The sequence below is a fragment of the Chiloscyllium punctatum genome, chromosome 10, assembly GCF_047496795.1.
Source record: "Chiloscyllium punctatum isolate Juve2018m chromosome 10, sChiPun1.3, whole genome shotgun sequence".
NCBI lineage: Eukaryota > Metazoa > Chordata > Chondrichthyes > Orectolobiformes > Hemiscylliidae > Chiloscyllium > Chiloscyllium punctatum.
In genome coordinates this window covers 8,587,437-8,601,758 of record NC_092748.1, presented here as the reverse complement: position 1 = coordinate 8,601,758, position 14,322 = coordinate 8,587,437, and the positions used below count along the sequence as shown (strand labels likewise).

Here is a 14,322-nt window from a genome sequence, read left to right as displayed (position 1 = left end):
TGCTGAAAGCATTGCCTTTAGTTACAAGACTAAGGAACAGGACACTAATGGAGGTAAGAGTTGAAGGAGTGCTGAGGTTCCAGGGTTTTTAGGACTGGAAGAAGTTAACAATGATTTGAAGGTGCAAGACCGGAGGGTGATCAGAATGTTAAGTTTGAAGCTGGGCTGGGCATTTTCTAATTGCAAGGCTTTGGTTTTGTCCCATGTAAACTGATTTATCCATTTGATAACCCAATATTTTAGTCTCTCGGGTTAGTTCCTATTATTTATGGATGATCTTTCATTATTTCTGTTTTGTTTGAGTTTTCTTAAAACAGTGTAAATTATAATTTGGATCATTCCATTTGTTTCTAAGGAACCTGGCTAATGTTGAGGAGATCGGCACTTGCTCCTATATTAATCATGTTATTACTATGGCTACAGTCTACATTCAGCAGGTAAGTGATGATTAAAAACAAAACTTACCTTTTAACAATAATTCTTAGCTGTATGTTGTTCCATTACTCTACGACAATGCAGTTGTTTATTTGTTGAGACAAAAGTGTGTAATTTATCAGCAAGAAAACTCTTGAGATTAATTTTTGCAGGCTTAAACTAGTTTTTCTGCATGTCCTATTCTTAATTCTTTTCTTTGTGTCTTTGGGAGTCGATAGGCCAGACTGCTCCTTCTATACTGAAATGAATATCTGCAAGCATTTGCAAAACAAAACTTCTACATTGAATCCCTACAGTCCCTTCAGCCCAACAAGTCCAGATTGACCCTCTGAAGAGTAACCCACCCAGTCCCATTCCCCTACTCTTTATTTTGCCATTAACTAATGCACCTAACCAACACATCCTTGAACACTATGGGCAATTTAACATGGCGAGTTCACCTAACCTGCACATTTTTGGATTGTGGGAGGAAACTGGAGCACCAGGAGGAAATCCACACAGACGTGGGGAGAATGTGCAAACTCCATACATACAGTCGCCTGAGTCTGGAATCAACCCAGTTCCCTGGCACTGTGAGGCAGTAGTGCTAATCACTGAGTCACCGTGCCGCACCCTGTGATGCCTGGGTTGCAAACAGTTGTGGAACAATGAGTGAATTCTTTAATATAGTAGCTGATTTGCGAAATTGCCAAATTATTTTGAAAAAATGTTCTTAAAATTCTAAAAGAAATCTGCCTAAATTTAAAATTTCTAATGAAAAATTGTCATTCTTTGTTCAGTTAAAAATGCACATCCTCAAGTTAAAATGACTGGTGTCTAATTGCTAATATTTGATGAAGTTTCTTACAGTAATTTTTTTTTGCAGTGTCAACAAACAACAACCTCCAGTCTAGTGAAATAGCACTTTCTTTAAATATGAAAGCAGAATATTGCAGCTGCTGGAAGTAGTCAGGAACTGCTGGGAATACTCAGCTGGTCTGGCAGCATAGGTAGAGAGAGAAAAACAGAGTTAAAGTTTCAGACTAATGATGACCCTTCATCAGTCAAGTGTTACCATCGTCCTGAAACTCTGCTTTGTTCCACAGATGCTGCATGACATGTTGAGTTTTTCCAGCAATTTGTTTTTATTGGAAGTTTTTTGAATATTGGTAACCTGCTGTGTTTGATGTTTTCTTAATTTTCTTTTAACGCAAGTTAAAAAGCAAGACCAAAGAGAAAGAAATGGCAGATCTAACTCCAGCTGAAGAGTTTGCAAGACATGCGCTTACCTTTTGTGAGAGTTTGTATGACCCATATCGAAACTGGAGACACAGAGCAGCTGGGTAAGTAGTTCAAAACTCCAAAATAAACAGACAAAGCTAAGCTGAATTTCTTTCTAAACAGAGGGTTTTTTTAGATTAATATATTGAAAAATGTTATTAGGTATAGTCTATATTCAATTACCATTTGTGCATAATTAACAATGAGCATCAATAGTCTCATCATCATTTTGACAGTAATTCTGTCTTACAGTGTGTTTAATTCATTACAATAAAGAAGCGTCTCTAGTTATCTGTCAACACCAAAAAAAAGTTTCTGCTATGGTCAAAATGCTGCATATTTGTTTGTGGCTTTTTCCAAGAACAAAGCTCAGTTGTGTCAGACCTTTGTGGCATTTTCTAATGTCATCATCTCGAACACATGAAGGAACTGTCTTGAAAGTACTTTGTTGGATTTATCGATACTGATTTAAAATTGCACTGGTTATGAATATTTCTAGCAACAACTTGTATTTATATGGCTCCTTTATTTTAGCAAAATGGCTGAAATAATTTAACCATGAGTCACATTAGCAGATACTACGACAGGTTATTTAAAATGTGGTGCTGGAAAAACACAGCAGGCCAGACAGCATCCGAGAAGCAGGAGAATCAATGTTTCGGGCATAAGCCCTTCGTCAGGAATGAGGCTGCTGTGTCAAGCGGGCTGAGATAAAAGGTAGTGGGGAGGGAATTTGGGGGAGGGACGCTGGGAATACGATAGGTGGAAGGAGGTGAGGGTGAGGGTGATAGGCCGGAGAGGGGGTGGGAGCAGAGAGGTCGGGAAGAAGATTGCAGATCAAGAGGGCGGTGCTGAATCCCGGGGTTGGGACTGAGATAAGGTGGGGGGAGGGGAAATGAGGAAGCTGGAGAAATCTATATTCATCCTGTGTGGTTGGAGGGTTCCTAGGCGGAAGATGAAGCGCTCTTCCTCCAGGCGTCGTGTGTTCAGGGTCTGGCAATGGAGGAGGCCAAGGACCTGCATGTCCTTGGCAGAGCAGGAGGGGGAGTAAAAGTGTTCAGCCATGGGTCAGTTGGGTTGGTTGGTGCGGTCTCCCAGAGGTGTTCCCTGAAACGTTCCGCAAGTAGGCGGCCTGTCTCCCCAATGTAGAGGAGACCACATAGGGTGCAACGGATACAGTAAATGATGTGTCTGGAGGTGCAGGTGAGTTTGCGATGGATATGGAAGGATTCATTGGGGCCTTGGAGGGAGTGAGGAGGAAGGTGTGGGCGCAAGTTTTGCACTTCTTGCGGTTGCAGGGGAAGGTACCGGGAGCGGAGGTGGGGTTGGTGGGGGTGTGAGGACCTGACGAAGGAGTCGCGGAGGGAGTGGTCTCTCCAGAACGCTGATAGGGGTGGGGAGGGAAATATATCCCTGGTGGTGGGGTCTGTTTGGAGGTGGCAGAAATTACGGAGGATAATACGATGTATCCGGAGGTTGGTGGGGTGGAAGGTGAGGACCAGTGAGGTTCTGTCCTGGTGGCGATTGGAGGCGCGGGGTTCAAGGGCGGAGGAGCGGGAAGTGGAGGAGATGCGGTGGAGAGCATCGTCGACTACGTCGGAGGGGAAATTGCTGTCTTTGAAGAAGGAGGCCATTTGAGTTGTTCGGTTTTGGAATTGGTCCTCCTGGGAGCAGATGCGGCGGAGGCGAAAGAAATGGTGTTTTTACAGGGGGCAGGGTGGGAGGAGGTGTAGTCGAGGTAGCTGTGGGTGTCGGTCTGCTACAAACCGGTACCCAATGTAGGTCAAGGTACAGATGGTAGGATTTCATGCAAGTTAAAATATGAGAAACAAAGTTATGGATGAGCAGTGTCATATTGAAATTGAATTAAATGTGACAAAACAGTGGCTAGTTAATTCTTTTCACATGACTTAAAATAATTACATCCTTTTAACACTCTTTGGAGATTGTAATTGAGTCAAAGAACTGGAAGATTGCAAATGTCACATCCCTGTTCAAAACGATTAGACATTGATAATACAAGAAAAGGCATTAGAATCAATTTCTACCTCATATATATTCTTCCAACAGGAGCAAGTACATTAATCACTTGGCATTAACTTGGATGTATGATGTATTTGCTTTTTTTTTGGTTTAGTTGTAGATTCTGCTTCGGTTAAGTGGTGAAATTTTCAGTTGAATCACAAAAGATTTAACTTCAGCTGGAGAAGGCAGGAATGTGGTTGAAAATATTAGGGTATTGTTCAATTAAAATGTATTTTTCGCTTCTGTATTAATAATAATTGTGCAGCAGCGTGCTCATGATCATTTTTATAAATGATTTTGTGAGTGGAACAAGTGATTAGTTACTATCCTTATTATAAAATCTTAATGGAGGCAAATTAAAGTTGTTCTATGGTATTCAACTGTGTCAAATTATAATTGCCCTTAGCATAGCATTTGTTCTCAATATTTTTAAAGACCTTGTATTATGTGCATAAATGCTAGTCAAATTGCAGTCTATAATTATAAACACATTAGTGGTCTAAGATCCAAATGTAGTCATCACTTTAGGTGTCATATGTGATTTGGTAAATTAGAAGGGGCAGCATGTATTTTAAGTAACAGTTATCAAAGTTAGATCTTGCATCAAAACCTGTGCTTAGTCTGTCTGTGCTGGAAGTATTCATTGCAAATACATGTTTTCTATATGTTTTCTGTAGGAAAATTGACTTTCGACTTGGAATTAAGTGTGTTAACTTGAAAGGCAAATGCTTTTAAGAGCTTCTGTGACTTCAATTTTCAAATTTCTATACTTGTTTTAATGGAGCGTGGATGGATGAATAATCTTGATTTGAACCTTTATTTCATGAAAGCAAAACAACAGGACTGACCAATTAAGACTCAACCTTGGATACTAGGAAGGCAAAGTATCTGGTGACAATGCAACTGTCTTTTTATTGAAACGGTACCAAAGTAAAAAGTTACAGAAACTTTTTTCCTACTGTTTGACACACAAAAAAAAAGAATTTTTGGTCTGAAAGTGTGTTGGCTCTGGTGCAGCAGGCCTTTCTGTTCTACTTGTTTCATCTTTTGGCCAGATCTAATTCTTGACAAATTAAGTTGGTGAGATTTTTCTTTTAAACATGCGAACTGTAAGCTGATGTGAGAAAATAATTTCCCAATTCTTTATGATTGAGACAAGCAGCTGAATGGCTTTCAGTGAACACCACAATCTGTTTCTTTTTGACATCTAAGTACTTTTTCTTCTGCTTCAGCTACACTTTAAATTGACAACTTGATGTTGCTTAGCAGTGTGTTTGAATCTTAGACCAATGAAGTAAAAACTCAGTCAGAATTTATATAAATGATTTAGATGAGAATTTAGGAGACATGGTTAATAAGTTTGTGGATAACACCACAATTGGTGGTATCATCAACAGTGAAGAAGGTTATCTAGGATTACAAAGGGAATTTGATCAATTGGGCTGATGGGCTGAGGAGTGGCAGATAGAGTTTAATTTGGATAAATGTGAGGTATTATATTTTGGTAAAGCAAAAAAAAGGGCAGGACTTATACAGTTAATGGTAGGGACCTGGGTAATGTTGTTGAACAGAGAGACTTAGAGGCTCGGATAGATTGTTCTTTGAAAATTATGACATAGGTTGACAGGATGGTTAAGAAAGCGTTTTGCAGGCTTGCCATCATTACTTGGACTCTTGAGTATAGCAGCTGGGACATCGTGCTGAGGTTGTACAGGATGTTGGTGAGACCAATTTGGAGTACTGTTTACAGTTCTGGTTGCTCTGCTATAGGAAGGATATTATTGAATTAGAGAGGGTTCAGAAAGGATTTACCAGGATGTTACTACAACTGGATGTTTGAGTTATAAGGAGAGGCTGGATAGACTGGGACTTTTTTCAGTAGAGCGTAGGAGGTTGAGGGATGACCTTGTAGAGGTTTATAAAATGACGAGGAGCATATTGAAGGTGAAGAGCAAATTTTTTTTTCCATAGGGTGAGCAACTTCAAAACTAGGGGGCATATTTTAAGGTGAGAGGACAAAGATTTAAAAGGGACCCGAGGGGCAACATTTTTCACGTAGAGGATGGTTTGTATGTGGAATTAACTGCCAGAGGAAGTGGGAGGTGCAGGTACAGTTCTTACATTTGGATAGGTACATGTATAGGAAAGGTTTAGGATATGGGCCAAAGGCAGGCAAGTGGAATTAGTTCAGTTTGGGAAACTTGGTCAACATGGACGAGTTGGACTGAAGAGTTTGGGTCAATGCTATATAACTCTATAACTACAAGTAAAAACTGCCATTTGAAATGAGTTTGAGAACTGTTTGGCAAGTCACAAATCAGAACAAGTTGGTCTTCTTCCTTGTGTAGTATTGTAGTGGCTGTATAAAACAAAATTGTTCATGCTGGAGTGGGAATGTGACAGCACGCTAGTGATCACTATAGTGTTAGAATTAGAATTCTGGTCCATAATGACCTTTTAAATTTCAACTTCTCCATGTGTTGAGATGAGATGATTTTCCTATAGTGGGGTGAGTGGTTTGTGTGAAATAAAAACCTCCCATCCTGGCCCAGTGATGTCCTAAAAAATATCTTATCCTTTTTGGAAATCCCCTTTTGAAGGAAATGTGGAGAGATATCTGTGGAGAAAGTGCAGGAGAAGAATGTTTGCAAATTCGCATGTGAAATCAATGATGTTCTGAGGTTGAGCATGGAAATAACCTTACTCCCCACAAATAAAATAGAGGAAGGACCATGGATATGTAATGCAAGTTTTGTTTTTTTAAGACAACCATGTTGCGGTCTACAATAACAGGCTCTGGGAATGGAACCATATGTAAATGTTTCCAAGGGCCAGCACGGAAGTGATAATCTGAATGACTACCTTTTACACTTAATTGCTTCATAGTTATAGAGTCATAGAATTGTACAGCACAGAAACAAGCCCTTTGGTAAAAGCCGACCACATATCCTAAATTAATCCAGTCCCATTTGCCAGCATTTGGTCTGGTTTTATTGTGATTCGATAACTCGTTGTCTGATGAATTAATAAACAACTTTTGAGAACAATTGGAAGAAGTGGGTACTATTGGTCATTAAAAAATGATGCTTAGATAAAGTGTGCTCAGTGTTACTCTTGGAAGTTGAAGAGATAAATAAACTATAATAAAAATGAAGAATTGCAGTGCTGGAAATCTGAAACAAAAATAGAAAGTGATGGAGAAACTTGGAGACCTGGCAGCACCTGTAGAGAGAAACACAGAGTTAACATTTTGAATCTAGTCACCTTCTGTTAGATTTTGTTACAGATAAATGTTTTTTTTAAAAAAAGTTCTGGTCCATTGATTGGATTAATGTCTCTTAGCCTTTTAGCATCTCCATTATATTGCTCACCTTAGCTTTGTTGTGACGTGTTATGATACGTTTCTGGAACCCTTAATGCTTTCTTGTAACATGCATTATCTTGATAGATTTGTCTAGTCTTCCTTTTCCTCCAATGTCATACTGATTCATTCTGTGCTGTGGTTCCCCAGGTGGCACCAACCTGGTGATATCTTCCCAAATGACAATGCTTTGAACAACTGAACAGATGAACTGGTTGAAAGAAACACAGTTCATCTCATTCCTGTCCATCGACACATTTCACCACTGGTATCAATAGATAGTAACCAAGAATGGGAATTGTAACATGTTCAACCCTCCCTAATTTGGAGAAACTGAAAAGAATTGGAGAAAACATGTTACTCGAGCAGTGATGCATTATTTCAGCAACCATTTGAGTTTGTTGCTAATTGTAATATTCTTTCTTGTTCTTTTCTAGTGAAGTAGTCAGTACTGTGGAGAAGAGCAGACAGAAGTACAAAGCAGCTAGCCTAACTGTGGAGTTTGTTCCTTTCTTTTACCGTAAGTACGATGTGTTCCTTTTTAATTATATGGTGCACGTTAATTTTGTGTCTCTGAATTATTTTCCCCAATGTCTTCTGCTCCAATCCCCACCCACTCTCCCCTCCCCATCCCAAAATAGCTGTGTAAAGCCCCTCTAAGGATAGGATTGTGCTGATTTTGCAAAACAATGGCATGTTGGAACAGTTAAAGGAGTCCTCCTTTGGTGTCCATGCATTATTCCCTGGCCTGAGGTGACTGTGCAACTTGTTTACTGAATTAGAAGACTGATTTCTGCATGTGTGAAAACTACAAGGATTGATCCAGTTGCTTTATGTTCCCCTTTCTTGGAGGGAGGTACAATGAAGAATTCAGTGTATGCATTGCAGATATTTGTACAAGAATTAGAGCTATACAGAGCCCTACTTACACTGCACCTGGAGTACTGTGCAGTTTCCGACCACCATGTCTTGGGAAAAGTATATTGGATTTGGAGAAAATATAATGTAAATTTAGTAGAATGGATCTTTTAAAAAAATTGTTCTGTGGATGTAGGAATCACTGACCGTTTTTATCGCCCAGCTCTTAGTGCTGTGGAGAAGGTGGTGGTGAGCTGCCTTCTTGCAGTCCACATGAGGCAAGTTTACCCACAGTGCTATTAAGAAGGGAGTTCCAGGATTTTGACTCTGCAATTGTAAAGGTATGATAATATCATTCCAAGTCAATCCAAGTTGTGGCTTGGAGGTGAATTTCAGGCGATGGTGTTCCTATGGATCTGCGACCCTTTGACATTTTGGAGGTCATGGGTTTGGGAGACGATGTCGAATGAACCTATGTGAGTTGTTGTAGCAAAGCAAAATGTTTTGTTTGTGTGGAGAAATTTCACAAAGTAGCATTGTATACAGTATATGAAAATGAGAGACGCATAAGGAATGATTGGACCAAAGATTTAAAAACTTTTAAAGAGAACTGATGAGGTATTATTCGGGGAACATAGGACTAAGGGGCATAGTCATAAATATCGAGCCAGGCCTTTCAGGAATAAAGTTAGGAAGCACTTGTGCAGAGGTTGGGAAACCTTTTGCAACAGCAAAATGACACTACTTGAATTAATTTTAAATTGGTGATTTTAGTTAACCAAACATGTTTAGTGATAGAGAACAAAGTAGAGTAAATGGAGTTAGGTTGCAGATCAGCCACAATCTCATTAAACTTTGAGTGGCTGAATAGTCTATTCCTATTTCTATATTTCTGTGCCATGAGCTGGCCAACTTAAAGTTCCTTAAGTCTTTCAGATTATGGGGTGCTTGGGAACAGATTTTGTTAATGCAGATGAGAAACGGGAAAAGGGTGAACTTGGACATTTGCAGCTGTTTTCTTTGAAGTGTCCATTTGATTCTGGCTAAGCATGGCAAAGAGTTGTAGATGAAGAAGAGTGATTGCTGATGCAAAACCTCAATATTCAAAATATATATGCAAACGTTCATTCTTACAGAGTAGGAACAGGAGTAGGTATTTGGCCTTTTGAATGGCAGAGCAGGCTCAATGAGGTCATGGCTGATCTGGTTACTCTGCATTCCTGCTTAACCTGATAATCCTGATATCATCTGTTTACTTATCAAAAATAGATCTACTTCGGCCTTAGAAATATTCAGAGACCCTATTTCGCAACATTATAAGCAAGAATGTTCTAAAGACTCTGGCTTGTATGACAACAAATTTGTCGTCTTCGTGGTTTTAAATGGATAATCTCTTATTTTTCAAGTGTCACTGGTTCTATGTCCTTCCACAAGAGGAAAACCTTTTCCACATCCACCTGTCAAGAACCCTCAGAATCCTGTCACTTAAGTTGCCATTAAATCTTCAAAATCCAGCAAGTACAAGCCAAGCCTGTTCAATATTTCCTTTTAAGACAACTCACCCATTCCAGGTATTAGTCTGGTAAACCTAAGCTGAAATGCTTTCAACATATTCATGTCCTTCCATAAATGAGGAGACCAAATATATATATACCCAGTACTCCTCAGAAATGCAGGTCTCCTGTATAAATGAAGCAGAATTCCCTACTTTTGTATTCAGTTTCCCTTGTAATAAATTATAACATTTGTTTGCTTTTCTTATTTATTTGCTATAACTGCGAAATAACTTTTTAATAATGCCTATACTGGGAACCATGATCTTCCACATCTTAGAGTTTTGCAATTTCTCACCATTTAAATAATATGCTTTTTTAAACTCTTCCTGCCAAATGCACAATTTCACAGTTTTCCACGATATACTACAGTTCTTTGTCCAGTTATTTAACATATTTATATCCCTGACTTCCTTATGTGTTCACAACTTAACTTTATTCTGTTTGTGTCAACAAATTTAACAGCCATATGTTTGATCTCTTCATCCAACTCACTTATACAAATTGTAAAAAGTTGAGGCTCCATCTCTGATCCCTGAGGCACTGCATTCAACACACCTTGCCAACCAGAAAAATGCCCAATTATGCTTGTCCTCTGTTTCCTGTTAGCTAGCCAGTCTTCTATCCATGTCATATGCTACCCCCTAAACCATTAGCTTTTATTTTCAGCAATATTCTTTGGTGTGGCACCTTATCAAATGCCTCCTGGCAGTTGAAGTACAGTATATTAACTGGATTCCCTTTATTCACAGGTCTTGATAGTTTTTCAGAAAACTGTTAGCAATCAGGTTAAACATAATTTCCCTTTCACGAAACTATGTTGACTCTGCCTGATTACATTTAATTTTTCTAAGTGCCCTGTTATCATGTCTTTAATAATAGCTTCTACCCGTTCCCCTCTGATAGATGTTAAACCAGTATACCTGTATTTTCCTTCCTAAAAGAAGAAGTTATGTTTGTTATTATTGCCCAATCTAAGGACTTCCCCTTATCAAGGGAGCTTTATAAAATTAAACACAATGCATCAAAGTATTTCACTAACCACGTCTTTTAAGACCCTAAGGTGAAGTGTATGACCTGAGGACTTGTGAGCCCATAGCTCCAATAATTTGATCAGTATACCATTTCCCTGAGTTCCATTGAATGTGGGTTTTGCTCGCTGAGCTGGAAGGTGTGTTTTCAGATATTTCGTCATCATACTAGGTAATATCGTCGGTGAGCCTCCGAATGAAGCACTGGTGGTGTAGTCCGCTTTTGATTTATATGTTTGAGTTTCTTTGGGTCAATGACATCATTTCTTGCGGTGACGTCATTTCCTGTGGTGATGTTATTTCCTGTTCTTTTTGACAGGGGCTGGTAAATGGGATCCAAGTCAATGTGTTTGTTGATAGAGTTCCAGTTAGAATGCCATGCTTCTAGGAATTCTCATGCGTGGCTCTGTTTGGCTTGTCCGAGGATGGATGTGTTGTCTCAGTTGAAGTGGTGTTCTTCTTCATCCGTACATAAGGATACTGGTGAGAGTGGGTCATGTCGTTTGTGGCTAGTTGATGTTCATGTATCCTGGTGGCTAGTTTTCTGCCTGTTTGTCCAATGTAGTGTGTGTTACAGTTCTTGCAAGGTATTTTGTAGGTGACATTAGTTCTGCTTGTTGTCTGTATAGGGTCTTTCAAGTTCATTAGCTGCTATTTTAGTGTGTTGGTGGGTTTACTCAGACCTCTTGGCTACCATGATGCCAAGGGGTCCGAGTAGTCTGACAGTCATTTCCTTAACATCCCACTAACCAAAGGAATAGCAGAGCAAAGCGGCCGCAGAATGCTTCGTGAAATGATGAATGATGCCCACAACAGACTCCATAAATACAGCCAGGACATTTTGCACCAAAGTTCTTTATTCACTAATGCAACGGACCATTATTGGATAGTCACAGTACAACAACTCATTGATATTATACAGAAAATGAAAAATAAACTAGACCTGCAGAAAAAACTAGACAAACTTGCACAAAATAACAACATAGTCAACACAGAAGCATGGATAAATATTTTATCTGACTGACCCTTAACAGACACTGAGAAAACAGTCATAGTAAGAGGATTAAATTACAACTTCCAGGATGCGGTCAAGAAAGATTACTTTGCAGCTTTAGAAACAACACCAAAAGACAACCAATTCACAGAAGAAACCCAACAAACCATCAGACAGGCAGTCACACCAATATTAAGCGTGGAAAAAAGAAAGAAACACACTCAATATGCAAGAAAGGAAAGCACTAATAAGACTTAAAAAAATTGTTATCCTGCCTGCAGACAAAGGATGCTTGACAGTCATCTTAAAACAAAGAGACGACATTGAGAAAGCAAATGCACTACTTGCAGATACTAACACTTATCAATGAGTGATGATAGACCCAATCCCACAACTAGAGAACCGAATCACAGCCCTACTCAAAATAGAGTCATAGAGATGTGCAGCACGGAAACAGACCCTTCAGCCCAACCCGACCATGCCAACCAGATATCCCAACCCAATCTAGTCCCACCTGCCAGCACCCGGCCCATATCCCTCCAAACCCTTCCTATTCATATACCCATCCAAATGCCTTTTAAATGTTGCAATTGTACCAGCCTCCACCACTTCCTCTGGCAGCTCATTCCATACACATACCACCCTCTGTGTGAAATAGTTGCCCCTTAGGTCTCTTTTATATCTTACCCCTCTCACCCTAAATCTATGATCTCTAGTTCTGGACTCCCCAATCCCAAGGAAAAGACTTTGCCTATTTATCCTATCCACACCCCTCATAATTTTGTAAACCTCTATAAGGTCACCCCTCAGCCTCTGATGCTCCAGGGAAAACAGCCCTAGCCTGTTCAGCCTCTCCCTGGAGCTCAAATCCTCCAACCCTGGCAACATCCTTGTAAATCTTTTCTGAACCCTTTCAAGTTTCACAACATCTTTCCGATAGGAAGGAGACCAGAATTGCACGCAATATTCCAACAGTGGTCTAACCAATGTCCTGCACAGCCACAACATGACCTCCTAACTCCTGTACTCAATATTCTGACCAATACTTCAGAAATCTGGAGAAATAAGTAAGACCAATGTCCAAAACATCAAACCAGTCAGATCCAACACACCATGCTTCTATGGATTACCCAAAATTCACAAACAACGAGCCCCCCTCAGACCCATAGTCTCACTACCTGGAACACCAACTTACAGATTGGCCAAGAAGCTACACCAAACACTAAAGCACTTAGTAGAAGACTCACGTCATTCCATCCACTCTACTCAAGAGTTCCTAATGACTATCAAAGACACCAGGATAGAAGAGGATGAAATTATGGTCTCCTTTGACGTAACAGTCCTTTTCACGTCCATCAACACCAATCTGGCCAAAGAAACACTGACTACATTATTAGAACAACCAAGGACGCATAAACCAAACACCACCAACTTCATCAGCAAGGACAGTATCATCAAGCTAGTGGACCTATGCCTTACCACACACTTCACCTTCAACAACAAATCCTGCAGACAAACCAATGAAACACCCATGGGATCTCCAATATCAGGGTTCTCAGCAGAGGCAGCAATGCAGACACTCAAACAAACAGCTCTGCTAACCATCCAACCCAAACTTTGGGTCCGATACTTGGATGACACCGTTGTCATCACTAAACAAAACAAATTAGAGGAAACCTTCAAGACCATCAATAATATCCTTACTGGCGTAAAATTCACTAAAGAAGAGGAAAACAACAACAAACTGCTATTCCTAGATGCCGCAGTGGAGTGAACAACCAATGGGGAACTTCAAACCAGCGTCTACAGGAAAACAACACATACGGTCTAAATATTGAAGTACAGAAGCAATCATCCCAACATCCATAAACAAAGCTGTATTAGAACATCATTTCAACTGGCCACCACACACTGCAGCACAGAGGAACTACGCAGTGCAGAGGAAAATCACCAATACAGTGTATTCAAAAAGAATGGGTAGCCAATGAATACAGTCCACCAATTTCTGAGCAACAGACCCAAACAAGCAGACAAAACACACCCAGAACACCTCTCTCCTACATCAAAGACATCTCGGAAATTACTGCCAGACTACTCAGACCTGTTGGCATCATGGTTGCCCACAAACCCACCAATACATTAAAACAGCAGCTAATGAATTTGAAAGACCCTATACAGACAACAAGCAAAACTAATGTCATCTACAAAATACCTTGCAAGAACTGGACAAACATGAACATCAACTAGCCACAAAAAGACATGGCCCTCTGTCACTAGTATCCTTACATATGGATGAGGAAGGACAACACATCTCCCCCCACCCCCCACCCACCCCACCCGCCGCACCTCCTGCCCCCCGCTCCTCCCGCACCCCCCCCCCGGCCTCCTCCCGCACCCCCTCCGCCCCCTCCCCCTCCCCTTCTGCCCCTGTCCCATCCCCCTCTGCCCCTGCCCCCGCCCCCTCCGCCCCCTCCCCCTCCGCCCCTCCCCCTCCCCCTCCACCCCCTCCCCCTCTGCCCCCTCCGCCCCCTCCCCCTCCGCCTCCGCCCCCTCCCCCTCTGCCTCCGCCCCCCCTCCTCCTCTGCCTCTGCCCCTCCCCCTCCACCCCCTCCCCTTCCCCCCGCCCCCTCCCCCTCCGCCCCCCCCCCTCCCCCTCCACCCCCTCCCCCTATTTTGACCACAGCTGTTCAGGAGTATGATAATTAATGATGGGATGGTATGTTAGCCTTGAGGAAATGATAAAGATACTACATAATTTCCTCTAAAGCATGGAGAGATAACAGGGCAGTCAAGGTTCCCATTTCT

General features: G+C 40.9%; 1 protein-coding gene across 7 annotated transcripts in view; it reads left to right on the top strand.

Moving 5' to 3' along the window:
- The window catches only part of nbeal1 (neurobeachin-like 1), a 239,843-nt gene that overhangs the window by 94,285 nt on the left and 131,236 nt on the right, over positions 1-14,322 (top strand). For all 7 annotated transcript variants that reach the window (XM_072578456.1, XM_072578458.1, XM_072578459.1 and 4 more), the window contains exons 4-6: positions 356-437; positions 1,630-1,757; positions 7,519-7,601. In XM_072578456.1, coding sequence (XP_072434557.1) covers positions 356-437; positions 1,630-1,757; positions 7,519-7,601 — 293 coding nt within the window. The remainder of the gene's footprint in view (positions 1-355; positions 438-1,629; positions 1,758-7,518; positions 7,602-14,322) is intronic.